The sequence below is a fragment of the Eptesicus fuscus genome, chromosome 11 (genome assembly GCF_027574615.1).
Source record: "Eptesicus fuscus isolate TK198812 chromosome 11, DD_ASM_mEF_20220401, whole genome shotgun sequence".
Classification (NCBI taxonomy): domain Eukaryota; kingdom Metazoa; phylum Chordata; class Mammalia; order Chiroptera; family Vespertilionidae; genus Eptesicus; species Eptesicus fuscus.
The window spans coordinates 64,369,194-64,394,527 of record NC_072483.1 but is presented as its reverse complement, the minus strand read 5'-3'; the positions used below and the strand labels follow the sequence as shown (position 1 = coordinate 64,394,527).

The window sequence follows — 25,334 nt, the reverse complement described above, 5'->3', positions numbered from 1 at the left end:
CAGTGATCCTTTGGTCAGGGGATGATGCCTTAACCATGACAAGGGCAAATTTGTAAATTTTATTTAATCATTTCCATTTTCTCATCACCACCTCTTTGTTATAGGTACTGTGGATTTTGGAAACAACTCCATTTCAGGAAAAACCAAGAAGAGAAGAAGTAAGAATAAGATTTTATTTGCTTTTGATGTGAGAAATAATTTTATAATGCCAGTATTTCATTAGGTTTATTGTTATTTACAATATTGTGGTAGGTAGAACAATGGCTCCTCAAAGATGTCTATGTCTTAATTCCTGAAACCTGTAATCTGTTCTCTTACATAGCAAGTGGACTTTGCAGATTTAATTAAACTGGGACTTAAAATTGGGGGAGATTATCCTGGATTACCAGGGTGGCTCAAATATATTTTCCTAGTCCTTAAAAAAAATGGAGAATCTTTCTTTGGTGTGGAGAGAGGAAGAAGAAGGGTCAGAGAGACACAATATTGTGGCTCTGAAGATGGAAGAAGGGTCCTAGCTGGTTTAGCCCAGTGGATAGAGCGTCAGCCTGCAGATTAAGGGCCCAGTTCAATTCCAGTCAAAGGCACATGCCCTGGTTATGGGCTCGATCCCCAGTGGGGGGCGTGCAAGAGGCATCCAATCAATGACTCTCTCTCATCATTGATGTTTCTGTCTCTCTCACCCTCTCCCTTCCTCTCTGAAATCAATAAAAGATTTTTTTTAAAGATGGAGGAAGGGAATAGGGAATGTGGGTGATCTTAAGAATCTGTAATTCACACAGCATTCACCTCCTTGTGTATGATGTGAGATAGTAATTATAAGAAATTACCTCAACACTTTTTTTTTTTCATGAATGAAATGCTCTTTCATTTGACTTTCCCTGTACACATGGACCTGTGAATAGAATTCTACTCTGAAAAACTAGTCTGTTTATAATTTAGTACAAAATTGGCTTAATTACAAAGGTTTAAAGTAAAATTTGCTTTTCGTACCCTCTATAGTTTCTGTTGAATAATAAAAAAAAAGATACATTGAGGAGAAATAGAAAAGACAAAGATTTCAGAAGTTCAGTGATGTTGAAACTCTGTATTTAGAATCTAATCAAGATTATCTCCTAAAACCTTCTAATTCCTTTGCGAATTTGAAAATACAATGAATTCCAAGATTATTTCGGGTAGAATTAAAACATTTTTAATGGAGAATGACCTATGCATTTATTCGTCACCTTTTTTGTTCTTCAACAAAATTTCATAGTTTTCTTTCTATACATTGTGCATGTTTTTAATTTTCCTGTCAGATTTGTTGAGATATAATTGATATACAATAGATTTCATCACTTTAAAGGTTTAATTGAATGTTTTAACACATGTGGATAGTCATGTAAACTACCATGATCACGATATAGAACGTTCCCATCATCCACAAATATCCACTGTGTCCCTCCTTGCACACCCTGATCTTGAAATAGTGAATCTGTTTTTATCACTGTATTTTTCTCCCTGGAATTTCATATACATGAATTTATATAATATATAGTTTATTTATGTCTTTTCTTTTTTCACTAAGCATAATGCTGTTGAGACATATTGATATTACTGTGTGTATCAGCAGTTACTCCATTTCTATTGCTGAGAAGTATCCCTTGTATGAATGAGAAGTTGATTTATCTATTCATCTGTTCGTAGTCATTGAGCTATTTCCAGTTTGAAAAAAAATGATGAGGAGCATGTTCATACAAATATTTGGGTGGACATATTTTTAATTGTTAAGTTTTCTTGGATAAATACCTAAAAGAAGTATTACTAAGTCATATTAGTTGAACATAAGTGCATGTTTGATGCTTTGTGAATCTGTCAAAGTGTTTTTCAAAGTGGCTATACCCTTTCATATATCCACTAGAAATGTTTGAAAGTTCCAGTTTCTCTGCATACTCACCAGTACTAAGTATTGTTAGTTTTGTGTTTTTTTTTATTGTAGCTATTCTTAGCAGGCATATAATGATTTTTCTTGTAATTCTAATCTGCATTTCCCTAATAATTAATGGTACTGAGCATCTTTTTATTTGCCATTATCCACAGATCCCATTTGGTGAAGAATCTATTGAAATTGTTTACCCTTATTTAAGTGAGCTATCTCTTTTTTTTTAGGTGAAAGAGCTGTTTATATGTCCTGGATTCAAATCCTTTGTTGGTTATGTCTTATAGTTTGAAAAAGCTGACCTTTTCATTTTCTTGGCACTATCTTTGGAAGAACAAAAATTTTAATGTTTGATGAAGTCTAATTTAACAATTTTTTTTTCTTTTATAACCTGTGATTTTGGGTTCTATTTAAAAAATCTTTACCTAATTTGAGATCCTGTTTTCATCAAGAAGTTTTATGGTTTGGTGTTTACATTCAGCTCTATGATCCAGTTTAAGTTAATTTTTGCATATGATGTTAGCTAAGAACTTTTTTTTTCTGGCATAAGGATATTCTATTGTGCCTGCAGCATTTTTTGAAAAGACTGTCCTTTCTACATTGAATTAGTTTGCTTTCACATCCATTTGAAAATGAATTAGCCCTATGACTTTGAGTGTATTTCTGAAATTCCTTTTCTGTTCCATTTACCTATATATAAGACTACTATTATGTCAGGTTCTTAATTACTGTAACTTTACAATGAGTCCTAAAGTCAGGTAGTAAGGCCTACAATTGGATTCTCTTTTTCAAAATGCTTTTAGTTCTCTTAGGCCCTGTGCATTTGGAAGCTTCTTCTATCTTTAATTTTAGTCACTTTTTAAAAATTGGTTTCAGAGAGGAAGGGAAAGGGTGAGAGAGATAGAAACATCAATGATGAGAGAGAATCGCTGATCAGCTGCCTTCTGCACATCCCATACTGGGGATGGAGCCCACAACACAGGCACATGCCCTTGACTGAAATTGAACCTGGGACCCTTCAGTTCCCAGGCCAATGCTCTATGCACTGAGCCAAACTGGCTAGGGCCATTTAGCCACTTTTAAGATCACATCACTTTCCAAGGTGCCTGCTGAGCTCTACCATGTGGATATGTTCTAGGCCAGCCAAAAGATAAATGGAGAAAAGCAAAATATATCTTCCTGCAGAATGCTATCCCTTTTTTGTGAAGCTTTCCTGGAGTTTCCCTCGTCCCACAACAATAGTTTGCTCTCATCTTACTCAACAAATCTTAAGCTGGTGGTCCTGCCAACTATTAGGGAAGTTATGAACTACGGTGTTTTGTCTGGACTCTGACATCTGAGAATGCAGATATTCTGTTAGTAAATTAACAGAATGGAACATGACTTGAAGAATTTACTTCAGTAACTCTTTAAAATGTGTCAAAAGTCCCTTTGGAACCTGTGTGACCAATATTTGTAAATGTTCTAGGTCACTTTAAAATATGTACATTTTTGAACTCCTTGCTGGGTTCTGGGTTCACCTTTATATGTGCTCTTTATCAAGCACACTATTTAAATTTACTGGAACAATGGTAAATTAAGTTATATTTGTTCCATCATGTTGTATAGACATGTATTGAGTTTTCCAACTGATGGTATTTGCCAACTCCTTCATGTTCTGTTGTTTCAAATTAAAATTTTCACACCATTTATGATTGTTCTAACTTATATACCTTCTTATTTTATATTTCCCCTTTATCCTTATTAATGCTTTTGCCTTCAAATATTTTTTCAGGATGCTAATATTGCTACATTAACTTCTATAGTTTTTACCCTTTTTCAAAGCCCCCTCCCCTATGCAGCTTTGTTTTATGTCTCTTGTAAAGACACAGTTTTTTAAATTTTCTCAGATAATCCTCACCTTTTAATAGTTATGTTTTATTTGGTACTTTCATTGTGATCCCTGATATACGTGGACTTATACATCTATATTATTGCTAACCATTATTTTTGTGTGTTTCTGTGTCTCCTTTCTACTTTCTGAATGATTGAGATAGAATTCTATATTCTACCTTTTTTCTCCACTGGTTTGGAAACTGGAGGTAAATTTTCTATAATTTCTTTAACCATGCCTTAATATCTACAGATGACAAAAATCTTATCATGGATTCCCTCAAATTCAACATCCTATCTCTATCATTTAGCTATTGTATGTTAATATTTTGTTACTAATTTTCTTCTCATTATAAATTTTGAAACATAATCATTTACTTAAATTTTTCATTGTTTTATGCACTCACCATTGTTTCTTTCTTTGGTTTCAACTTTGGTCTAGCTGAATAAATCCTTGGTTCTTTCAGTGAGGGTGTCTAAGTGTTATATGGGCAACTTTGCCTTTATTATGAAATAATTTTTTTATTGATTTTTCTATAGAGAGAGGAAGATAGATAGATGATAGATGTAGATAGATAGATGTAGATGATAGATAAATAGATGATAGATAGATAGATAGATAGATATAGATAGATGATAGATAGATAGATAGATAGATAGATAGATAGATAGATAATAGATAGAAATTCATGTGGAAGAGAAACATCAAAATATCGATCATTTGCCTTTTGTATGGGCTCCAAATAACCAGGGACCAAACCAGCAACGTAGTTATGTGACCTGACCAGGAATCAAACACACAGCCTTTCTGTGCAAAGGACAGCACTCCAACCAACTGAGCCATACCGTATAGAAAGAATTTTTTTGCCAAGATTATAAATTCTAGGTCAATGTTTAGTTCTCTTCAATATACTAATACTAGAGGCCCAGTGCATGAAATTCGTGCATGGGAGGAGGGGGACCTTTCGGGATGCTAATTAGCAGCCTGCACCCTCTCCTATCTGGGACCCCTCAGGCTATGTTCAATTGCCAGTTTAAGCCCAATCCCACAGGGATCCCACAAGGATCGGGCGTAACCCAGCAGTCAGACATCCCTCTAGCAATCCAGGACTACTGGCTCCTAACCGCTCACCTGCCTGCCTGCCTGATCGCCCCTAACCACTCTCCTGCCAGCCTCATTGCCCCAACTGTCCCCACTTCCAGCCTGATCACCCCTAACTGCCCCCCCACGAACCTGCTCGCCCCCAACTGACACCCCTGCCAACCTGCTTGCCCTCAACTGCTCCTGTGATGGCCTGTTCACCCCCAATTGCTCCCCACTGCAGTCCTAATTGTCCCCAACTGCCCTCCTCTGCTGGCCTGATCACCCCCAACTGCCCCCCCACTGGCCTGATCACCCCCAACTGCCCCCCCACTGGCCTGATCACCCCCAACTGCCCCACTTGTATCCTGATCTCCCCCAAATCCCCCCCTTCCCTCCACCTGCGTGATCACCCCTCACCACCTCTGTCTCCGCCCCACCACCATGGCTTTATCCAGAATGATGTCTATAAGGTCTCCCAGTCTAATTAGCAATTACCATTTTATTAGTATAGATAAGTGGTCAGCAAACTAATTAGTCAACAGAGCCAAATATCAACAGTATGATTGAATTTTCTTTTGAGAGCCAAAAACGGACTTCTGTGCATGGGCCACGAAGTTTCAATCACACTGTATGTGCGCACCTGCACGTGGTATTTTGTCGAAGAGCCACACTCAAGAGGCCAAAGAGCCGAATGTGGCTTGTGAGCCACAGTTTGCCCACCAATGGTATAGATGATTACTGCATTGTCTTCTAGACTCTATTGTGTTGCTGATGAATATTCTTCTTGTATTTTAATTGTCATTTTTTGGTTAATAAGCCATTTTTCTTGCCAAAATATCCTTTTTCAAATTTTGAGTTATGAAAACTTTAAGGCTACTGAAAACTTGAATAATTTTACAGTAAATATAGATTCACAATTAGCATGTAATGTGTTTGCTTTATCTCATTTCTGTCCATATAACCATTTCCCTATTCATCCACTAACCGTCCACAACTTTAAAACATTTTAAAGTTGCAGACAATAATACATTTCCCCCCAAACACTTTAGCATACATATCATTAACTAGATTCAATATTTGTTTGTAATTCTTTTTCTTCTGAGGTAATATTTACAATGAGATGTATAAATACTAAATACATCATTCTATGGATTCTGATTAAAATGTTCACCTATAAAATCCTAATCATTATCAAGAGACAGAATATGACCAAACTTAAACAGCTCTCCTCTGTGGAGGACACTTTACTATCCTGGGATAATTAAGAGGGAGATGCTTTCTATTTTATACTGGTCCGAAAACAAATTTGCCCTCTGACTTGGGGAGCTATATTAACTCGAGTTTCCAAAACTCTTTGCTATTCACACATCCTTGAATAGATACTCTGGGGCATGTGGAATTCCATGCAGAATTGCATCCCAAAAAATTCACCTCTCAAAGCACATCTGGCTATTTCCCTGTGAGGACACCACTCCACCAGCCAAGATGAACCTGACCATTGAAATCTAATAGCATATTCATTCAAATTGTTTCCTTGGATTTGTAAATATTATAAACCACATTTTTAGGTCTCCTACAACCACCTCTATGGTGCAAGTCACCATGGTTGCATGAGGAAGGCAAGTGAATGCGTGACTTTCACACAAGAAATGCAATCCTGAGGACACACATGGTGATCCTGAAAAAGATTCATTTATAAAATGTTCAGGTTCCTAAGGGGAATATATCAGCCATGAGTAGGGTGGGTGCCTGATCACCTGTAACCTTAAAGTTTTCAGCTCTGTTCATTGTTGATGGGTTTTTGAAGGAGATGGGGCAAGACAGTCCATCCAAACTGTTCTATTTTTCCATGGTGGCTCCTGCAGCCCTTCATCCAATGACTGAGAATCAGTGAGGGGACCATGTCCAGAAATGTTCTGCCTGGGAGATGCTGATGCTGGCAGCAGCCCCTGATTCATCACATCTGATGGGGAATGGCACACTCAGCATCTACACATGTGGTAAAGAGCTAGACAAGAGTGATTTCCTTTAGGACAGTCTTGAAAGACAAATATGGTGAATGCTCTTCCACCTCCCATACCTCCTAGGTGTTTCCTCCTCAGGTGCCTGGGTCTTTTGCTCTTCCTTCACTCCCAAAAATATTGTGGGGGGGGGGGGGAAGAAAAAATATATTATGTACCATTCCATTGGCTGTAACTTCATCTCTTCATCTTTCATTCTAATAATCTCCTATTGTCACTCACATTTTTTATCCAGAAGGGTCAGATAACAAGCAGGGCAAAGACATTTCCAAAAAATACAACCAAAATTATATCCAAAATCTCTAGGCTTCTGAAGAGTGGGGAAGAACAATGCATCCTCACCAGCAATGGTCAGAACAGAATCCAGATTCTTACAATTGGTCTATATAATGCCATTAATTCTCCACCACTTGTGTCCTGATCACAATGCAGGAAGGAGTTATCCCTTTCTGCCTCGATTGGGGATAGCTTCCTTCAGTGACAAAAGACCCATAATAGAAAAGTGTGTGGACAGGAGGAGACGGGGTCATAGAGTTAGATGACCAGAGCATTGGGTGTAGCTTTTTATAAAGGGCACAACCATTGTCAGACTGTAATGGTCCGACCAGTCATGCAATTTGCAGATTGTTCTTGAGCTTTCTCTACTTCCAAAGTAGAGAACACAGATAGCAGGTAGACACTATCTTCAGGGATAACTCACCATTATCCTATCCGTGAGTCAGAGCTCAAACGGGGAGATAGAAGTACAGTCTCTGATTTTGTCTCCAACTACCTAACTGCACTGGAAGAGCATAGATGGAGATCTTCCTTCAGAACATGACAGCAGCTGTATGTTTCATTGTCATGGAAGAATTACTATAGTTTTGAGAGTTACTATAGTTTTATAGAATGCTCAGGCATTCTGATTGTGTGAGATTTGAGAGGTGAGATGAAGGTAGGCATTCTGTTGTTATGCATCAAAAATGCCACTGACAGAAAGACTTTGAAACTCTGGAGATTTGTGGGATAAAGTTTCCTAAGTACTCCTATGTCTTTATAGAAAAAAGCTCAACATGGGAGGAAGTTGTACTTGTGCAGTTGTAAAATGAGATATAATGAAGAATCTTCTCTTTCAGGGACAAAAATGCACATAGATGAGACTGTGAATTTTAATGCTGAAATACTTCCTGTGACCTGTGGGGAGATGATGGGCATGTTAATTAAGAGAAAATTGCAACGAGGTAAGTTTCAAGGTCTACTTTCACCTATAACCCCTCCATGAAGGAATCACAAAAAGTAATGGAATTACCCAGGTAAGTTACCCATTGTTTAAGGAATTTGGACCCCAGTTTTGTCTTGAGAAGAGGTAGGGATCCCTAAGATGATATTTTTAAACTTTAAGAAATGGTGCATATTAAGTGCTCACTTCCACATGGATGTATTCATGAGGATGCCCAAGGAACCAAAGAGAAGTTCAGAAACATCAGTCTGTGGGTGGGAAATATTGCATACTTTACTTTTAATCAGCCCCCAACTTCATATTCTTTACCCCTTCTGGAAATCATCAACAAGACAGGGTATTTGTTATAGTGAGAAGTTCACAAAATTTAGAATCAAAAAACCTGAGCCCCAGTCTCAGCTCTGCCAAGAGTGACTGAGTAAAGAATGGGACTTTTCTGAGCCTGAAACTTCTCATATAATCAATGGATAATAATTAAAAACCTGCCTCCTGGGGTGACTTTGAGACAATATACATAATGACTGCAAAATATTTTGTGATTTGAACATTATAAAGCTTTCCAATAATTGTCTATTATGGTGAACTTCATATCAGATTAGTCTTAATGTGGGTATGTGAAAAATAATATAAGTGTTTCATCAAAACTAATTTTAAACAGCTTTACTGAGATGTAACTCTCATATATAAATCACCATTTAAAGCATAGAATTCACTGTTGAGCTTTTTGTTTCTATTTTGTTTAATCACAAGATTATAAAACCATCATTATAATCTAATTTTAGAACAGTTTTGTCCTCCACTAAAAGAAACACCATATCTCTCAGTAGTCGATACCCACTCCCACCTCACCCCACCATCCAGCCCTATGCAGCCACTCATCTATTTTATGGTTTATAAACTGGCCTATTCTAAATATTTCATATCAATTGACTCATATAACATGTGCCTTTCTGTGACTGCTTTTCACTCAGCATGATGTTTTCCAGGTTCATACATATATATCCTGCATTACACTTTATTCTTTTTTATTGTCAAATAATATAATAGTCCATGGTGTAGAGACACAGTAATGCATTTATCTATCAGTTTGTGTTTTCTCACTCTTTCACTATTATGAATAATGCTGTTTTGAATAATGATTTTGGTGAACCTAGTTTTTTAATTCTTTTCTCCATATACTGTGGAGTAGAATTGCAGGATTATATGGCAATTCTATGTTGAACTTATTAAAAAAAAATTAAAACTATTCGCCACAGTATAGCACCAGTTTATATTCCCACCAATAAAATCTGAGGGCTCTCATTTCTCTGCATCCTCACCAACAGTTGTTATTGTCTGTCTTTTTCATTATGGCTATCCTAGAGGACATGATAGGTATCTCAATAAGGTTTTTATTTCCTTTTCTCTAATGAATAATGTTGTTAAGTATATGACTATATTTTATCCTATATAATAAAAGCCTAGGTGGTGTCACATGCAACATCATCACAAGATGGCCACAACAAGATGGCCACCACAAGATGGCTGGCAGAGGAGGGCAGTTGTGGGCGATCAGGTCGGCAGGGGAGGACAGTTGGGGGTGACCAGGACTGCGGGGGATGGCAGTTGGGTACAACCAGGCCTGCAGGGGAGGGCAGTTGGGGGCAATCAGGCTGGCAAGGGAGCAGTTAGGCATCAATCAGTAAAGCAGGGGAGCGGTTAGGTGGTGATCAGGCTGGCAGGCAGAAGTGGTTAACGGCAATCAGGCAGACAGGCTGGCAATCAGTTAGGAGCCAGCAGTCCAGGATTGTGAGAGGGATGTCTGACTGCCCACAGGGATCAGGCCTAAACTGGCAGTCGGACAACCCTTTAAGAGGCCCCAGATTAGAGAGGGTGCCAGCCAGGCTGAGGGACACCCCATCCATGCACAAATTTCGTGCACTGGGCCTATAGTCTATATATAAGTAAAATTTTCCACTGAATAATATTTCATAATTATTTTAAAGTCACTTATCCCATGATTTCACGTAAGAAAAATATCAGCTCAATAATGCCATTGAACTGGAAGAAAATTATTGTAATACAGGGCACAAATGTTGTCTTAGTGTCATTGTGAGCAACAGGGCAAGGCCCCCACTTGAGATTTCACTCCAAAGTAGGAGATCTCCTTATAAGAGACTTACAAGCTGGGTTTGGGGATTCTCAAGTATGAAAGGTGAGGCCCGACTCTTCTGCTAGTGATCTTGACCCCAAATTGGGTGGCTGCAGATCCAGTATCTGAGTTCTGAGGACAAGGAGTTTTCAGGATCAACTTATCCTGGTCTTACAGGATCCACGGTGAAGTGTATAAGGACAGAGGATGGAAATTGGTTTACCCCAAAGGAATTTGAAGTTGAAGGAGGCTATGAAAATTCAAGTAACTGGAAGAACAGTGTGTGCTGCGGTGGGAGACCCCTAAAATGGCTGATAGAGGTATTCCAATGACGGGGCAGGAGATCTGACTTTCCTTGTACTTGAAGAAAAAGTTACTATTTTCTCACCAAATATATGTTGAGTCATGGCTAGATCCCTGAGGTCCCCTGATTTATCCTTGTCGTGGAGGGAGGTCCCCACACTCTTAAGTCAGTACAAGGCAGCACATTGATGTGAAAGAGGCTCGGTTGGGGTAGGTGCAGGAGCCTGGAGGAGGGAAAGGTCATTCTGACTCAGGTGCTTGCAGACAACTTTAGCCACTGAAAGAAAGGAGACCGTCTACAGTCAAACAAGTGGTCAGAAGGCACTCCAGAGAAAGAATGGTGTGAAACCCAGAACCATGACTAACATGGCTCCATGGATTGAGGAAGATGGATTGCGTGTGATAAGGCATAATCCATCAATTGGGATTTTTTGGAGGAATTTAATGCCAAGCTAAAGATTTTAAACTCATAGCATAGACAATGCAGAACCAGGGAAGTCTCCTGAGGTGTGAAATGACATATTTAAAACAGTATCTCAGACAACATGGGCCCAGAAATGACTTCACTGTCTTTCAGCCCTAGACACTTATAGGGAACCTACAATGCCCCTCTCTGAATATTCTCTGACTGACCTGCCTTGTCATCCCTTCCCTGGGCCCCCTGACCACACTATTAAGGCCTTTCTCACAGTTTAATACTTATCCTTTCGTGCAACCCCTTGCTCTCCTAAATCCCTCTAGGGTTTATACATCTTTGTGTGTCTAACATTGTGGAGAGTACCTGACACCCCATAGCTGTGTGACATGTGTGTGGCAGTTGATCAGCCCGGTGTGAGGAAGTAACTTAAGTGGCACCAGTATGAATGAAAAGGAAGTGAAAGCTGTCAAAAAGGAAATGAAAACTTAAGTAAATAGGAACACAAAAGAAAAGGGAAAAATTCTAAGTAGGATTTTCCAGCTACTATTGATGAATTCTAGAAGAACAGCTGAGGAGAGGAAATGGTTTCTCATTTAGACATCTTGGTTTGAGCTGACAGTGGAACATCCAAGTAGAAATATTTGTGAAGAGGTTGAAATGCACAAAACATAAACACAGGCTAACTATACCCTTGTATCTTTTACTCTTTCAGAATGAATATCTACCTCAACCTCCACATGACAGGAAGAGAAAGGTGGTTATTACTTTATACAAGTTCTTTTCTTTAATCTTTATTGTTGAAAGTATTACATAGGTCTCCTTTTGCCCCCCATTAACCTCTTCCAGCCTGCTCCCGTCCCCCCAACCCCACCCACCCCCATGCTCTCACCACCAATTGTCTGTCTCCACAGACAATTGTATATGCATACAAGTCCATTGGTTGATCTCTTCTCACCCACCCTCCCCTGCCTTCCCTCTAAGGTTCAACAGTCTGTTCATGCTTCTATGTCTTGGGGGTCTATTTTTGTTCATCAGTTTATTTGGTTCATTAGATTCCACATATAAGTGAGAGCATGTGATAGGTATCTTTCTTTGACTGGCTTATTTCTCTGAGCATAATATTCTGAAGGTCCATCCATGTTGTTACAAATGGTAAGAGGTCTTTCTTTTTTATTGTCACATAGTATTCCATTGTGTAAATGTACCACCATTTTTTATTCACTCATCTGTTGATGGGCACTTAGGTTGTTTCCAAATCTTTATTTTTATATGATAATTTCATATGTGAATTTTTTATTTATTGTTTAAAGTATTACATATGTCTCCTTTTTCCCCAATTGACCCCCCCTCCTCTGCCACTCCCAAGGGCAAGCCCCCACTGCCCCAGTGTCTGTGTCCATTGGTTATGCTAATATGCATGCATACAAGTCTTTAAGTTGATCTCTAAATCCCCCTTCCTTGCCTTTTCTCTGAGGTTGAATGGTCTGTTCAGTGCTACATTGGCTCTGGATCTATTTATGTTCATAAGTTTATACTGATCATTATATTCCACATATGATTAAGATGATGTGATACTGATCTTTCTCCAACTGGCTTATTTGGCTTAGCATAACACTCTCCAGTTCCATCCATGCTGTTGCAAATGGTGAAATTTCCTTCTTTTTTAAGGCAAAATAGTATTCTATTGTGTAGATATAGCACAGTTTTTGAATCCACTTATCTGCGATAAGCACTTAGGCTATTTCCAACTCTCAGCTATTGTGAACTATGCTGCTATGAACATAGGGATGTGTGTATTCTTTCTGATGAGTTCTTCTGGTTTCTTAGGATATATTCCTAGAAGTGGGATCACTGGGTCAAATGGGAGTTCCATTTTTAATTTTTTTAAGAAACTCCATACTGTTTTCCAGAATGGCTGCACCAGTCTTCATTCCCACCAGCAGTGTACTAGGGTTCCCTTTGCTCCACAACCTTGCCAAACTTTCATTTGTTGATTTATTCATGATTGCCATTCTGACAGGTGTGAGGTGATATCTCATTGTCATTTTGATTTGCATCTCTTAGATGATTAGTGACTTGGAGCATTTTTCTATATGTCCATTTTGGAGAAGTGTCTTTTGACATTTTTAATTGGATTGTTTGGCTTCCTTTTGTTAAGTTATATGAGTTCTCTATATATTTTGGAGATTAACCCCTTATTGGATGTATCATTTGCAAATGTGTTCTCCCGTGTAGTGTTATTTTGTTGATGGTTTCTTTTGTAGTACTGAAGCTTTTTATTTTAATGTAGATCAATGGAATAGATCAGAAATCAACCCAACCCACTATGCTCAATAACATTTGACAAAGGAGGCAAGAGTGTACAATGGAGCAGAAACAGTTTCTTCAATAAATGTTGTTTGGAAAATTGGACAGTTACATGCAAAAAAATGAAACTAGCCCACCAACTTACACTATACACAAGAATAAATTCAAAATGGATAAAAGACTTAAATCCAAGTCATAAAACCATAAAAGTATTAGAAGAAACAATCGGCAACAAAACTTCAGACATCTCTCATAGCAATATGTTTACCGATACATCTCCTAGGACAATGAAAACTAAGGATAAAATATACAAGTTCTTATTACATAACTAAATATATACCAGAGGCCTGGTGCATGAAATTTGTGCACGGGGGAGGAGAGTGTGTGTCCCTCAGCCCAGCCTCTCAAATCTGGGACACCTCAAGGGATGTCTGACTGCCCGTTTAGGCATGATCCCGGTGGGATCGAGCCTGAAGGGGCAGTCAGACATCCCTCTCACAATCCAGGACTACTGGCTCCCAACTGCTTGCTTGCCTGCCTGCCTGATTGCCCCTAATTGCTTCTGCCTGCCAGCTTGATCACCCCCTAACCATTCCCCTGCCAGTCTAATTGATGCCTCCCTTCTACCCTGCCAGCCCGATTCCCCCTAACTGCCCTTTGCTGCCGGCCTGGTCACCACTAACTGCCCTCCCCTGCCAGCCTGGTCACCCCTAATGGTCCTCCCCTGCAGGTCTGGTCGCCCACCATAGCCCTCCCCTGCTGGCCCGGTCACCCCTAAATGCCCTCCCCTGCCAGTCTGGTCACTCCTTACTGCCCTCCCCTGCTGGCTTGGTCACCTCTAACTGTCCTCCCCTTTAGGCCTGGTCACCCCCAACTTCCCTCCCCTGTAAGCCCGGTCACTCCCGACTGCCCTCCCCTGCTAGCCCGTTGCCCCTAACTGCCCCCTTCTGCTGGCCTGGTTACCCCCAACTGCCCTCCCCTGCAGGCCCGGTCACCACTAACTGCTCTCCCATGCCGTTCTGGTCACCATTAACTGCCTTCCCCTGCTGGCCTGGTTACCCCCAACTTCCCTCCCCTGCAGGCCTGGTCTCCCCAAACTGCCCTCCCCTGCCAACTCAGTCGCCCCCAACTGCCCTTCCCTGCTGGCCTGATCACCCCTAACTGCCCTCTCCTGCAGGCCTGGTCCCCTAAAACTGCCCTCCTATGAACACCTGGTCACTCCAAATTGCTCTCCCCTGAAGGCCTGGTTGCTCCCAACTGCCCTCCCCTGCAGGCCCAGTTGCCCCTAACTGCCCTACCCTGCAGCCTGGTTGACTCTAACTGCCCTCCCCTGCTGTCCTGGTCACCCCCAACTGCCCTTCCCTTCTAGTCACCCCTAACTGCCCTCCTTTGCCATTCTGGTCATCCTTAACTGCCTTCCCCTGCAGACCTGGTCCCACCCATCTGCCCGGTTGCCCCTAACTGCCCTCCCTTGCTGATCTGGTCACCCCTAACTGCCCTGCCCTGATGACTCGGTCACCCCTAACTGCTTTTCCCTGCAGGCCTGATCACCCACAACTGCCCTCCCCTATCAGCCATCTTGTGGTGACCATCTTGTGTCCATTTGGGGGCAGCCATCTTTGACCACATGGGGGCAACCATCTTGTGTGTTGGACTGACGGTCAATTTGCATACTACATCTTTATTATATAGGATGGTATATCATCTTTTTTATGGTTTCTAAGTTGTGTAATTAAAATTGTTGCCTCTTCCCCTAGCTCCTCCCTTCATTTTATTTAATTAATTTATTTTTTGTTTTTACCTTCAGATTTGTTCCATTGAATATTAGGTTAAATGCAAGTTCATCTTTGAATGGTAAACCATTTGAGATGAGGATAATAAAGAGCCATCAAAATAGATCTCAAAGCTGAATTTTACCTATAGATGCAGAAATTGTCAGAGTGTCCAATTTATAAAAGCAGACATAATTATGGAATATATAAAAATATTTCTTAGTAATGTCAGAGGCTCATCTTTACCTCAGACCAGATTTTTTTAATAACTTTAATAAAATCTGATGCAGCAAAATTTGATCACCATCATCCAGATGAACCAGGTTTAGTACTGAGTCCATCTTGGGCCATATATGAAACCAAACACTATTTCATGAGATAGGCAACTAAAAGCACATTTCTGCTTTTGTTTTATATCATCTTCCATTCTTCTATAAAATATACACACAGACATACAGAATTCTCTCTCAGACAGAAATTATTGGCAAATATTTCCTAAGGATGGTGCTGTTAGGAGGGAGTTTTTGTGTCTTACATGAGGGGCTGACCTGGATAATTCCTTACTTTGATACCAACCCTTTGGCTCCACCTCAGGGACTGTGCAGGCCTCCTGAGTATCTATGAAAGTGACTTCTCCCTCTATGGACAAAGACTATGGAGGCAACAAACAAAATACATAATGTGAGGTATAGCTTCAGGACAAAGTGGTAGTTTTTTCAAGATTGAGTGTGAATGAGAACTTCAGAAGAAGGGGGAAGTGAAAAGTGGCATTCTCATATACTTCAGGTAGAAATGGCTACCAAAGACTTTCATAGAATGTACATTAGGTTACATATAGCTGTTTAGGCCTTTAGATTATCTGATGTTCTAGGACTTTTGTCCTACCAGTCCATGGCACATTATACCCATTGGGTTTACTGAAGATAAATTATTATTTTACTTATTCAGTGACTACTTTAAACAGTAGTGTCTCTACCATTACCTACGTGTCTAGAGTTAGTCAATTTTGAGTACCTAAAAGAGCTAGCAACTTCCAACCCACAGCACTGTGCAGCAGCAAGGTTCTGTTGCCCCTATATTTTGTGTCTCCTTGATGAAGAATTGAAGTGACACAAAATGTCAGATCTCATGATTCGTTACTACCTCAGTGGATCCTCTGTGCCTCCCAGAACTTCTCTTGCTGATGGAGTCCTGGTTTCTCAAAACCTTAGTTGGCACTACATAACAGCTTCCTGTCTCTTAATGAGGGCCACTTATCCTTTCTGGTGACAGCTATTGTCTTGTCAAATTATCTGAAATACTCAGCCAGAACTATTATTGGTTTTATGTTAGTATTTGCTAAAGAGATAGCAAGTAATCTCTTTTCCTAAGTGAAATAATACTCATTTATATACTCATTCAATATGCAATTATTTAAAGCATTAAAAAATGCCCAGTGTTCATTACAGAAGATTGAAATAATATCCCTGCTCAAGAATTGTTTCAACTTCATTGTTTACCATGGAGAACTAATTAATGGGAGCAGGGTATTCCAGGCTCTCCAGAGGCAGGCAGTGACATGACCATTTCTCGGATCATTTTTCAGTGGCTCACCCTTGTCTATGACCTCTCTGACCTGGGTGGAGATAAAAGCTGAGGATGCCTGAAGGTAAAGAAGCCAAGTCATTCTATTGGGTAAACAAGAGCAATGTATGTGTTGTACCCAATAGTGAATTTCCTCTGAAAAGTTAGCCAGGTGCCATCTTGGGATTTGGATGAAAGGGAAATGAGGGTGAACTTCTGGAAGTTGAATTGGAGTACAGAGGAGCTTGGAATCATCTTAACTTTAGAGTGGTGCCCTAGAAGAGTTACTGGAGGTGGTGGAGTTCAAGTTACAATACCCATGATCAAGACTCCATGGGGAGGATAAGGCAATTGTTCTAACAAGAGTACCCTCCCTCTTCTTAATAATCTTTCCTAGGATAGATATTACAGGCCAATTCAGCATTGGCTTATATTACCTCAAGCATTAATAACCACATGTGTGAAACTAAATCTCAACTCAGGATCCACACTTTGCACTCTATAATTACCTGAAGATCTTTGGAAAATAACATTGTCTGATCCCACTCTAGATAAACTTTTGATTTAGTCATTCTGAGTTATGACTTGGACATTAGAATTGTTAAAGTGTCTCCAGATTATCTTGACACACAAGTTACTCATTCTATGACTTAAGGAGAATACCAACGCCTGTGCCTCAAACCAGACCAATGGATTCAGCATCCATGATGTTGGGACCAGACATTTAGTGTTTTATATACTCTCCTCAGACAATGCAAATGTGCAGCCAAGCTAACACACAAAGAGCCAAAGGAAAAAGGCCCTAGACTTGATTACAGATAGGGATGCAGGGACACATGGTCTCCCGGACCCAGGGACGCTTGGCCTCTCCCAGACCCAGGGCCACTTGGGCTCACCCGGGCCTAGGTGCACGAGGCCTCACCCGGATCCAGGGACACATGGTCTCACCCGGACCCAGGGACGCTTGGCCTCTCCCAGACCCAGGGCCACTTGGGCTCACCCGGGCCTAGGTGCACGAGGCCTCACCCGGATCCAGGGACACATGGTCTCACCCGGACCCAGGGACGCTTGGCCTCTCCCAGACCCAGGGCCACTTGGGCTCACCCGGGCCTAGGTGCACGAGGCCTCACCCGGATCCAGGGACACATGGTCTCACCCGGACCCAGGGACGCTTGGCCTCTCCCAGACCCAGGGCCACTTGGGCTCACCCGGGCCTAGGTGCACGAGGCCTCATCCGGATCCAGGGACACATGGTCTCACCCGGACCCAGGGACGCTTGGCCTCTCCCAGACCCAGGGCCACTTGGGCTCATTATGCACTGGTTACATTTGTTATTTCCTTGTTCTTCTGGGAAGAGGGTCACCAATTTCTGGAGAACAATGATAGCAGTCTGTGAGCCCCTACAGTGAGGAGAAGGAAAATGGCCCCAGGCCTCCATGTTAGAACTGGTCTCAGTCTCCATTAAATATGTGATTCAGGATTGTCTGGAACACTGGATGGGAGCTGTTAGCAAGATGTTCCTTGAGCTTTGCACTTTCTCATATATGCCATTTTTAAAAGCAAAAGAAATGACCAGACTCCTGATTCTCCCCAGATAAGAATTTTTACCCTAAAGCCAGGGTGACTTTTCATCTTTTATTACTTTCTGCATGAAGAGAAACAACATAGCTGTGTTGTACATTACTGTGCCCATTTACTTCAAGATGGACATTTGTGACCTTTGTGTGTTGCTAACCGAGATATAACACAAACTTTGAGAAACAGATCACATTTCTCTATGTATTAAGGTGGAACCATTCATTAGAGTCTCAGTATCCCTGTACAGAGACAATGGAACTAACAAAAGAAGCTTAACAGTTACTGTGAAGAGGAATGGGCATAGTAGGATTTGGAATATGAGTGAGAGTTTAGACACAGAATGGAGTCTGAGGTTTGTGGTCAAAGGTGAATGTTTTATGAAATGGAAGCACCGGGAAAGAACATGTAGTGGGTGTGGGGATAGGATAATACATTCTTTTGCCTGGATGAGTTTGGGGTGTGCTTTAAGGCCCAGGAGGAGATGCTGGGTGAGCATAGGGATGTGCACAAATGCAGAAGACAGACTGGACATTTGGGAGCTGGGACATGGCAATGTAACTGCACTTTTGAGAGTGATTTGATCATCTGGGGCCCCTCAAATGGCCAAAGATCAAAACCTAAGGGATTCTGTCTAAATGTTAAGAGAGGAGAGGACAAAAAGGGAGACAGATATAGCAGTAAGGCTAATTGACTAAACCTAGGAGAGTGATGGCACCGACCCCATATGTTTGGAGAAAGGAGAAATGGTCATGGCAAAGAAAGGTGGACACTGTCATCCCTACCTCCTCCTGCTCCTCAATGAATCACTATCCCTCCAACCAGCACTCATCAATGGGTGGGCCAGTCCCCAAGCCAGTCTCATTTGTACACCTGAGATGGTCACAAGAGGGTAGGAATTTCTCCAATAGACAATGGGATAGACAGGATGTTTCTATCTATAGAGCAATCCAGAATCCTCTGGATTCTCTCAGAAGGCAGAACCAGGAAAGCAACCAGGAACAAATATAGTTCCTGATAGTTCCTGATTCATATGTAAATGCTGATTCTCATTTAAAAGAAAGAATATATAGAGGGGTTTTCTGGTTTAATCACCTCCTTTTCACCCCATTGATAAGGGAGTGATGTCTACCACATAGTTTGAGGGAGAGCAAGTAATGGCATCTGTCACTGGACAGATGGATTGAAAGATGTTTATTAGTCACATATACTCCTAAACCAAGGAAGTAGGGCAGTGTCAGCCATGCAGGCCTCACCAAGATGTCCCCCAGGAATAGAGGGAACAACCAGGGGCTGTGGAGGGTGGGGTATCCCCTGGTTTCCCTGGGAGTTTATGGCATGCTTGTTTAAATAATTCCATGGCTGACAGGGAACTGAAACCTGTTATTCCAGGCTGAGCAGGGTTACCTGTGGCTCCTTGACAAGGAGCATTGTTTAGCTGTGGGACCTTATCCAGGAGAGCAGATTCGGGAGGGGAACTTGCAGATAGGCTGTGCAAGGCCTTCTCAATTTCACCAAATGTCACAGCAGCACATAATATTGAACTTTAATGTTAGTCCTTACACTGCATTTTCTTGATAAGGAAAGGGCTCAGTCACAGGCCAGCTATTTCTCATGAATACATGTTTGTACATAACACAGTGTATCTTCATATCTGCTCTATAAATTTGGTTGGGTTCAATGAGAAGCAGTTACGCCACAGGATTTGGATGGAAATACTGTCAAATTTTATCTTCTTCAAATGAAATTAAACATGGTTAAAGGCCACACATTGAGACTGGTGAGAAATCTAGTATCAGTTGTTTAAGGGGGTCCCTCCATATTGTGTTTATAGAACAAAGCAATTGCCACTCTCTCTGGCCATTCAGTGATGGAGCCTCCACGCTTTACATGCCATGCTGAGTCATGGGGCATCTTCCCAGGGTTCTAGTGCCAAAGAGCTCTACCCTCCCTGACAAGACCTGGTCATCTGTGCCTGTGGGCTTTCTAATTCAAAGACACTGACACAGGTCCAGGGGCCCTCCAGGTACAGAATCCACAGTCTAGGAACCCCTGTCAGGCCCTTCAACTCATGGGGAGCCTTCAGTCAAGAAAACAGGATGTAATACTGTCTTAGAAGTTTATTCCATCTTATCAATTTCTCAATAAACCACCTTTCCTTGCATCATTTTAGAAATTGTGGTTTAGGCAAATCATTTTCTTCCAGGACCTTGTTTTAGTTGCAAAGTAATACAATGGTTCACATTTCTATAAAAATCATGCTCTTCTTTTGTAGCTAGTCTTTCAGTGTTAGAGACTCTGGTTTGTTTGGGTTTTTCATTTGTTTGTTTGTTTTTAAAATATATTTTATTAATTTTTTTTACAGAGAGGAAGGGAGAGGGATAGAGAGTTAGAAACATCAATGAGAGAGAAACGTTGATCAGCTGCCTCCTGCACACCTTCTACTGGGGATGTGCCCACAACCAAGGTACATGCTCTTGACCAGAATCAAACCTGGGACCCTTCAGTCCGCAGGCTGATACTCTATACACTGAGCCAAACCAGTTAGGGCAGAGAGACTCTGGTTTTATAGGAAAACCTTTTCTGGTCACACAGGCCACTCTACCTCAACTTCATCACAACCAAGAATTCTTTTTCTGAAACCTCTACTCCATGCAGTTGGCTCACAACTCAGGGGGAAGCACATAACTGTCCATGCAGGTTCCCACAAAGGCAATGAGTTCCAGATTCCCACAGCACTGGTCTTCAGGGTCTCACGGGGGATACAGACATTGTTTTACCTTCTAGCCGGAAAACGCAGAGAAATGCAAGATCTGTGGGGATGAAGGAAAGCTCTTCAAATGCAGTTTTTGTCTCATCTTCTTTCATGAGTACTGTCACATCCCACCTGTGGAACCTGAGAGGTTTGTGAGATGCACACCCTTCTCCTTCTATGGACCTACTTCCTGCCATGCACACTCCCAATGCAAAGTCTCTTTTTGTGTCCTGATGGGTCAGAGGTACAGTGTCCAATGATATGATGTGGGAAGCTGTTTAAAGATACTGTCAACAGGAGGGTAATATTCCCCTCTCTTCCCAGGGAGGTTGAGACTGGTGGCTGGGTCCTTTGTCTACATACCACTATTGTCCTTTTCAGAACTTTCCCACCTTGGACTCCTGTACACAGGAACACATGTGCCAGTTTTTTGTGCTCTGAGCTTATTCAGAAAAGGCAGCAAACAAGGACATTTTTCCTCATTTTGCCATGTTCTCAACAGGCTAATAGAGACACAAGGCCCAATCTTTGACACTCAGTCTTGGTGGAGCCTCTTGTGCTTCCAGCATCTCAGAAAGGGAAAGGGGAGCCCATCACTCACCCAGACACCCTCTTCCACCCAATAGTCCCCTGCTATTACTCTAGGAACCAAGGTTATCACATGAGAGTCCTGGAGATTCTGGGAGGTGTCCCTTCATTCCCTGGCTGTGCCCATCAGCCATTCCTGAAAGGAGAGCAGTGGCAGCTGTGGGAACGGAGGTGTTTCTATGCTTGCCTTGCTCACTTATATCTGACATCTCAGGAAGGATTGGATATGTACCTTCTGCACAACAGAAGTGTCTTCAGGAAGTCAGCAGCATGCCAGCTATTCTGAGGTCCTGGCGAGACGGATGGGGCCCAAAGAGAAGTCGGTGAGTTGGATTTGACCCAAAACATCTCCTTTCTACTCACATGAGAAGTCAGTCATGGGTGAGGGCAAGGGTTTCCAAGGGTGCCTGCTCTTCTGACCATGCCTCAACCACTCTGAAAATTCACCAGAACCTGTTTGCAGAAAGAAAAAGAAGGGAAAAAAACTCAGCTATTACATGTTACTGTCCAAGAGCAATCCCTGTTTGGGGAAAGTTCCAGAAGTCTACTGTGATCATGCATCTGTCTGGGCATGAATATGGGCTCATTCTCGCCAAGCTGCTTTTCATTCACAATCTCCTTCTTTTGCAGAATTGTGTGTTCCTCCTCCTAAAGCTCTACTGTCATTTAGAGGGCAATATTTTTCAGAATATTCCACATGAACATTATGTGAGTAACAAAAACAAACCATGATTACAAGCTTCTGTAATGTTATCCCACCTTGACATGGTCACTATGGGATCTGTGATATGAAGCCCATGGGAGGGCTGTCTTTCCATTTACCTTGTATTTCCTCTAGATTTTATGAAAATCCACAGAATGTAGACATTGAACTTTGTCAGTAATGCTCCTATTGATATATTTTTCACCAGGTTCAAAAGGCTTCTCAATGCCTAGAGACACTTAGGACATTGGATGAAATCAAGAATAAACTAAATGGAGGATGTTATACCAAAGTGAAGGGGTTTGTGCTTGGCATGAAGAAAATCTTTCAGGATCCTAAGGTAAGTGGCTCTCCCTACATACGTTTCATTTTCTACACATTGAGTCAAGCTGCCTGCATTTCCTGATACTGGGAGATTTTAGTTTCCCTCATCCTATGACAAGCCTATACAAGCAAGGATTCAGGGAGTGGCTGGGTTTTTTAATTGAGGATTTAAGCTCACCAGAGAGAGCAACAGTGAATAAGGAGTTGTCCCTGCAACCAGACTCCAGGCCCCTGAGAGCTCATTCCTCTCCTCAAAGGTGACAGGTGCCCATTGAGAACAGTGGTGCCCTCCCTGTTCCAAACCTAAGGAGAAAATTGCTTCCTAAAGTCATATTATCCTTTTTATTTCTCCCCAAATATATTCAATCAGGCCTCTTCGAGGCTCCAAACTGCAGATTTATTTACATGTAAATAAACCATATAACATATCACCAGAGAGGAATAGAATTGACAATGTAAAAGGAAGATCATTGATTGTACATCTGTAATATTTGATTATCACTAAGGCCTTAGATTACTTTTCTAATTTTCACTAAAGTAAACAATCCAAAGCAATGACTAAGAATCATCCGTGTAGTAATGATTTCCCATTTCTGTCTAGACCACAAGGCTTAATCATGCTCTTAGGAAACAAAAGATACTCTTAGATGCTTAAGATTTTTGTTTTGGTTTGGTTTGGTTTGGTTGTTTTTGTTTTGTTTGTTTTTAAATATATTTTTATTTATTTCAAAGAGAAAGGGAGAGTGTGAGAGAGAAACAACAATGATGAGAAAGAATCATTGATCAGCTGCCTCCTTCATGCCACTCACTGGGAATAAAGCCCACAACCCGGGCATGCGCCCTGACCAGAAATTAACCATGACCTCATGGTTCACAGGTGGATGCTCAACCACGCAGCCATACTGGCAGGGCTTAGCTGCTTGAATTTTACACTTAACCTACTTAATGTAACTTAGGTGTTTAAAATAAGAATTCTGATCATTTTCCACTGCACATTGTCTAATGACACTGATGTTTTCATTATTTTTGTCTGTGTGTTTGTTTGTTTTCTCCCAGGACGACTCAGTTCTAACAAAAGAGGAATTTAAGAAGAATTTCAAAGAAGTCTTTTCTATTCAGTAAACAAATCAGAAGAGTTCACTGTTAGTGGATGCTTTTGATACCCTGGAAAATCCGCTTTCATGCAGATTTCTCATCCCCCAGCTGCTATGAGCATTGGCTGCTTATGCCATGCCTTCCCAGTGTATCACTATGGGCCAAATGTAGACAGATTCACTCAAAGGTTAAATCTCTTTGTGATGGGGGTTGGTTCCCAGCACTAAGGTTGAACCAACCATGTGGAGTAATTGGTGTTTCTGTGCCCCCATAGCTGAGCTAGTCTCCAGCTATGACCACCTCCTTGCTTAGCATTTCCCAGCACAGTGTCCTGCTTCCCTCATCTCTCCTCCTCCTGAGAAAATTCTCACAATAAATCACTGACTAAAGAGACTTTGTCTTAGATTTTGCTTTCAGGGAACCCAACTTCACATTATGATCTAGCAAGCCAGACCTAAGCTTGGAGTTCTGAGCTGGATCACTGTCTAGCCAGCTGGCAAGAGGTGGAATACTGATAGTCCATGAGGAACTAAAACAGTGCAGTTGCAAAACACATTCACCTGTATAAATGAGATATAGGGGTAGCAGTATTGAGGCAATTGTCTAACATTTACAAAGAAATAGTAACTATAAGAACTGTGTGAGCAGATGGCTATTTCTTTTTCTAAAACTATTTTACATATGCTTTTATTAGTTTCAGAGAGAGAAAAGGAGAGGGAGAGAGAGATAGAAACATCAATGATGAGAGAGAATCATAGATTGACTGCCTCCTACAAACCTCCTACTGGGAATTCAGCCTGTAACCCAGGCATATGCCCAGAATAGGAATTGAACCATGGCTCCATGCTCAACCAGAGCCACACCAGCCTGGCTAGGTGGCTATTTCTAAGCTCATTTAAAGTGTTAAAAAGAGTACATGACAAGCCTATATATATCAATTACCACCTGCATCTGGAAGGTACACAATATGGAAGGCCTGGTGCAGGTCCTAAGTTTTTTGACAGACTTCTGCCAAGCCAGAGTGTCTTCGTTGGTTGAGCATCCTCCTGTGCAGAGAAAGATTTGCCTCATGGCACATACCTGGGTTAAGTGTTCGGTCCTGGGTCAGGACGTGTACGAGAGGCAAATGATAGATGTTTCTCTCTCATATCTATGTTTCTCTCTCTCCCCCTTCCTCTGTCTAAGTATGTGTTGGGTGAGGATTATATATTTTTAAAAAAATGATATAGCTTCAGAGAAGACTGAATTCTAAGCTCAAGTTGGCCTCATGTGCCCAATCCCTGATAAAGAAAACATTAAGCCCTGAAACTCAGAATGGGGCAATCTAAGTAGATGCATCTGAAAACTCTGAACTCTAGATCCTTCTGAACCAACTGTCCTGCAAAAGAGACCCCTGTCCCTGTTGGTAGACAGACCACCTCCTTACCTTCCCGCCCCCCCCCACCCCCGCCATTTGCCTGAACTAAGATTATGCAGAGTTCTCTCAGTATGACCAAGCTAGGGATAATCTAGATGAGCCTGCTAGCTGAATAGATAGTTTACTCCAACAGAACTTCAGGTCTGGCCAATATGTACTAACAGTCACAGCAAGATGAGTAATTTGTATAATGTGCAACAATATGTCATCAAAAGAGATTATAAATAGATGATCAGATGGTTGAAATAGGCATCCCCATCCCTATTTTATAT

General features: G+C 41.3%; 1 protein-coding gene across 1 annotated transcript in view; it reads left to right on the top strand.

The window, feature by feature from the left end:
* The window catches only part of LOC129150728 (nuclear body protein SP140-like protein), a 50,641-nt gene extending 26,603 nt beyond the window's left edge, over nucleotides 1–24,038 (top strand). The window contains exons 7-15 of the mRNA XM_054723305.1: nucleotides 105–158; nucleotides 8,008–8,112; nucleotides 10,420–10,562; nucleotides 11,676–11,717; nucleotides 20,968–21,083; nucleotides 21,738–21,846; nucleotides 22,154–22,231; nucleotides 22,435–22,566; nucleotides 23,607–24,038. Of these exons, the coding sequence (XP_054579280.1) occupies nucleotides 105–158; nucleotides 8,008–8,112; nucleotides 10,420–10,562; nucleotides 11,676–11,717; nucleotides 20,968–21,083; nucleotides 21,738–21,846; nucleotides 22,154–22,231; nucleotides 22,435–22,566; nucleotides 23,607–23,672 (845 nt within the window). The 3' untranslated portion in view covers nucleotides 23,673–24,038. The remainder of the gene's footprint in view (nucleotides 1–104; nucleotides 159–8,007; nucleotides 8,113–10,419; nucleotides 10,563–11,675; nucleotides 11,718–20,967; nucleotides 21,084–21,737; nucleotides 21,847–22,153; nucleotides 22,232–22,434; nucleotides 22,567–23,606) is intronic.
* The last annotated feature ends 1,296 nt before the right edge of the window (nucleotides 24,039–25,334 follow it).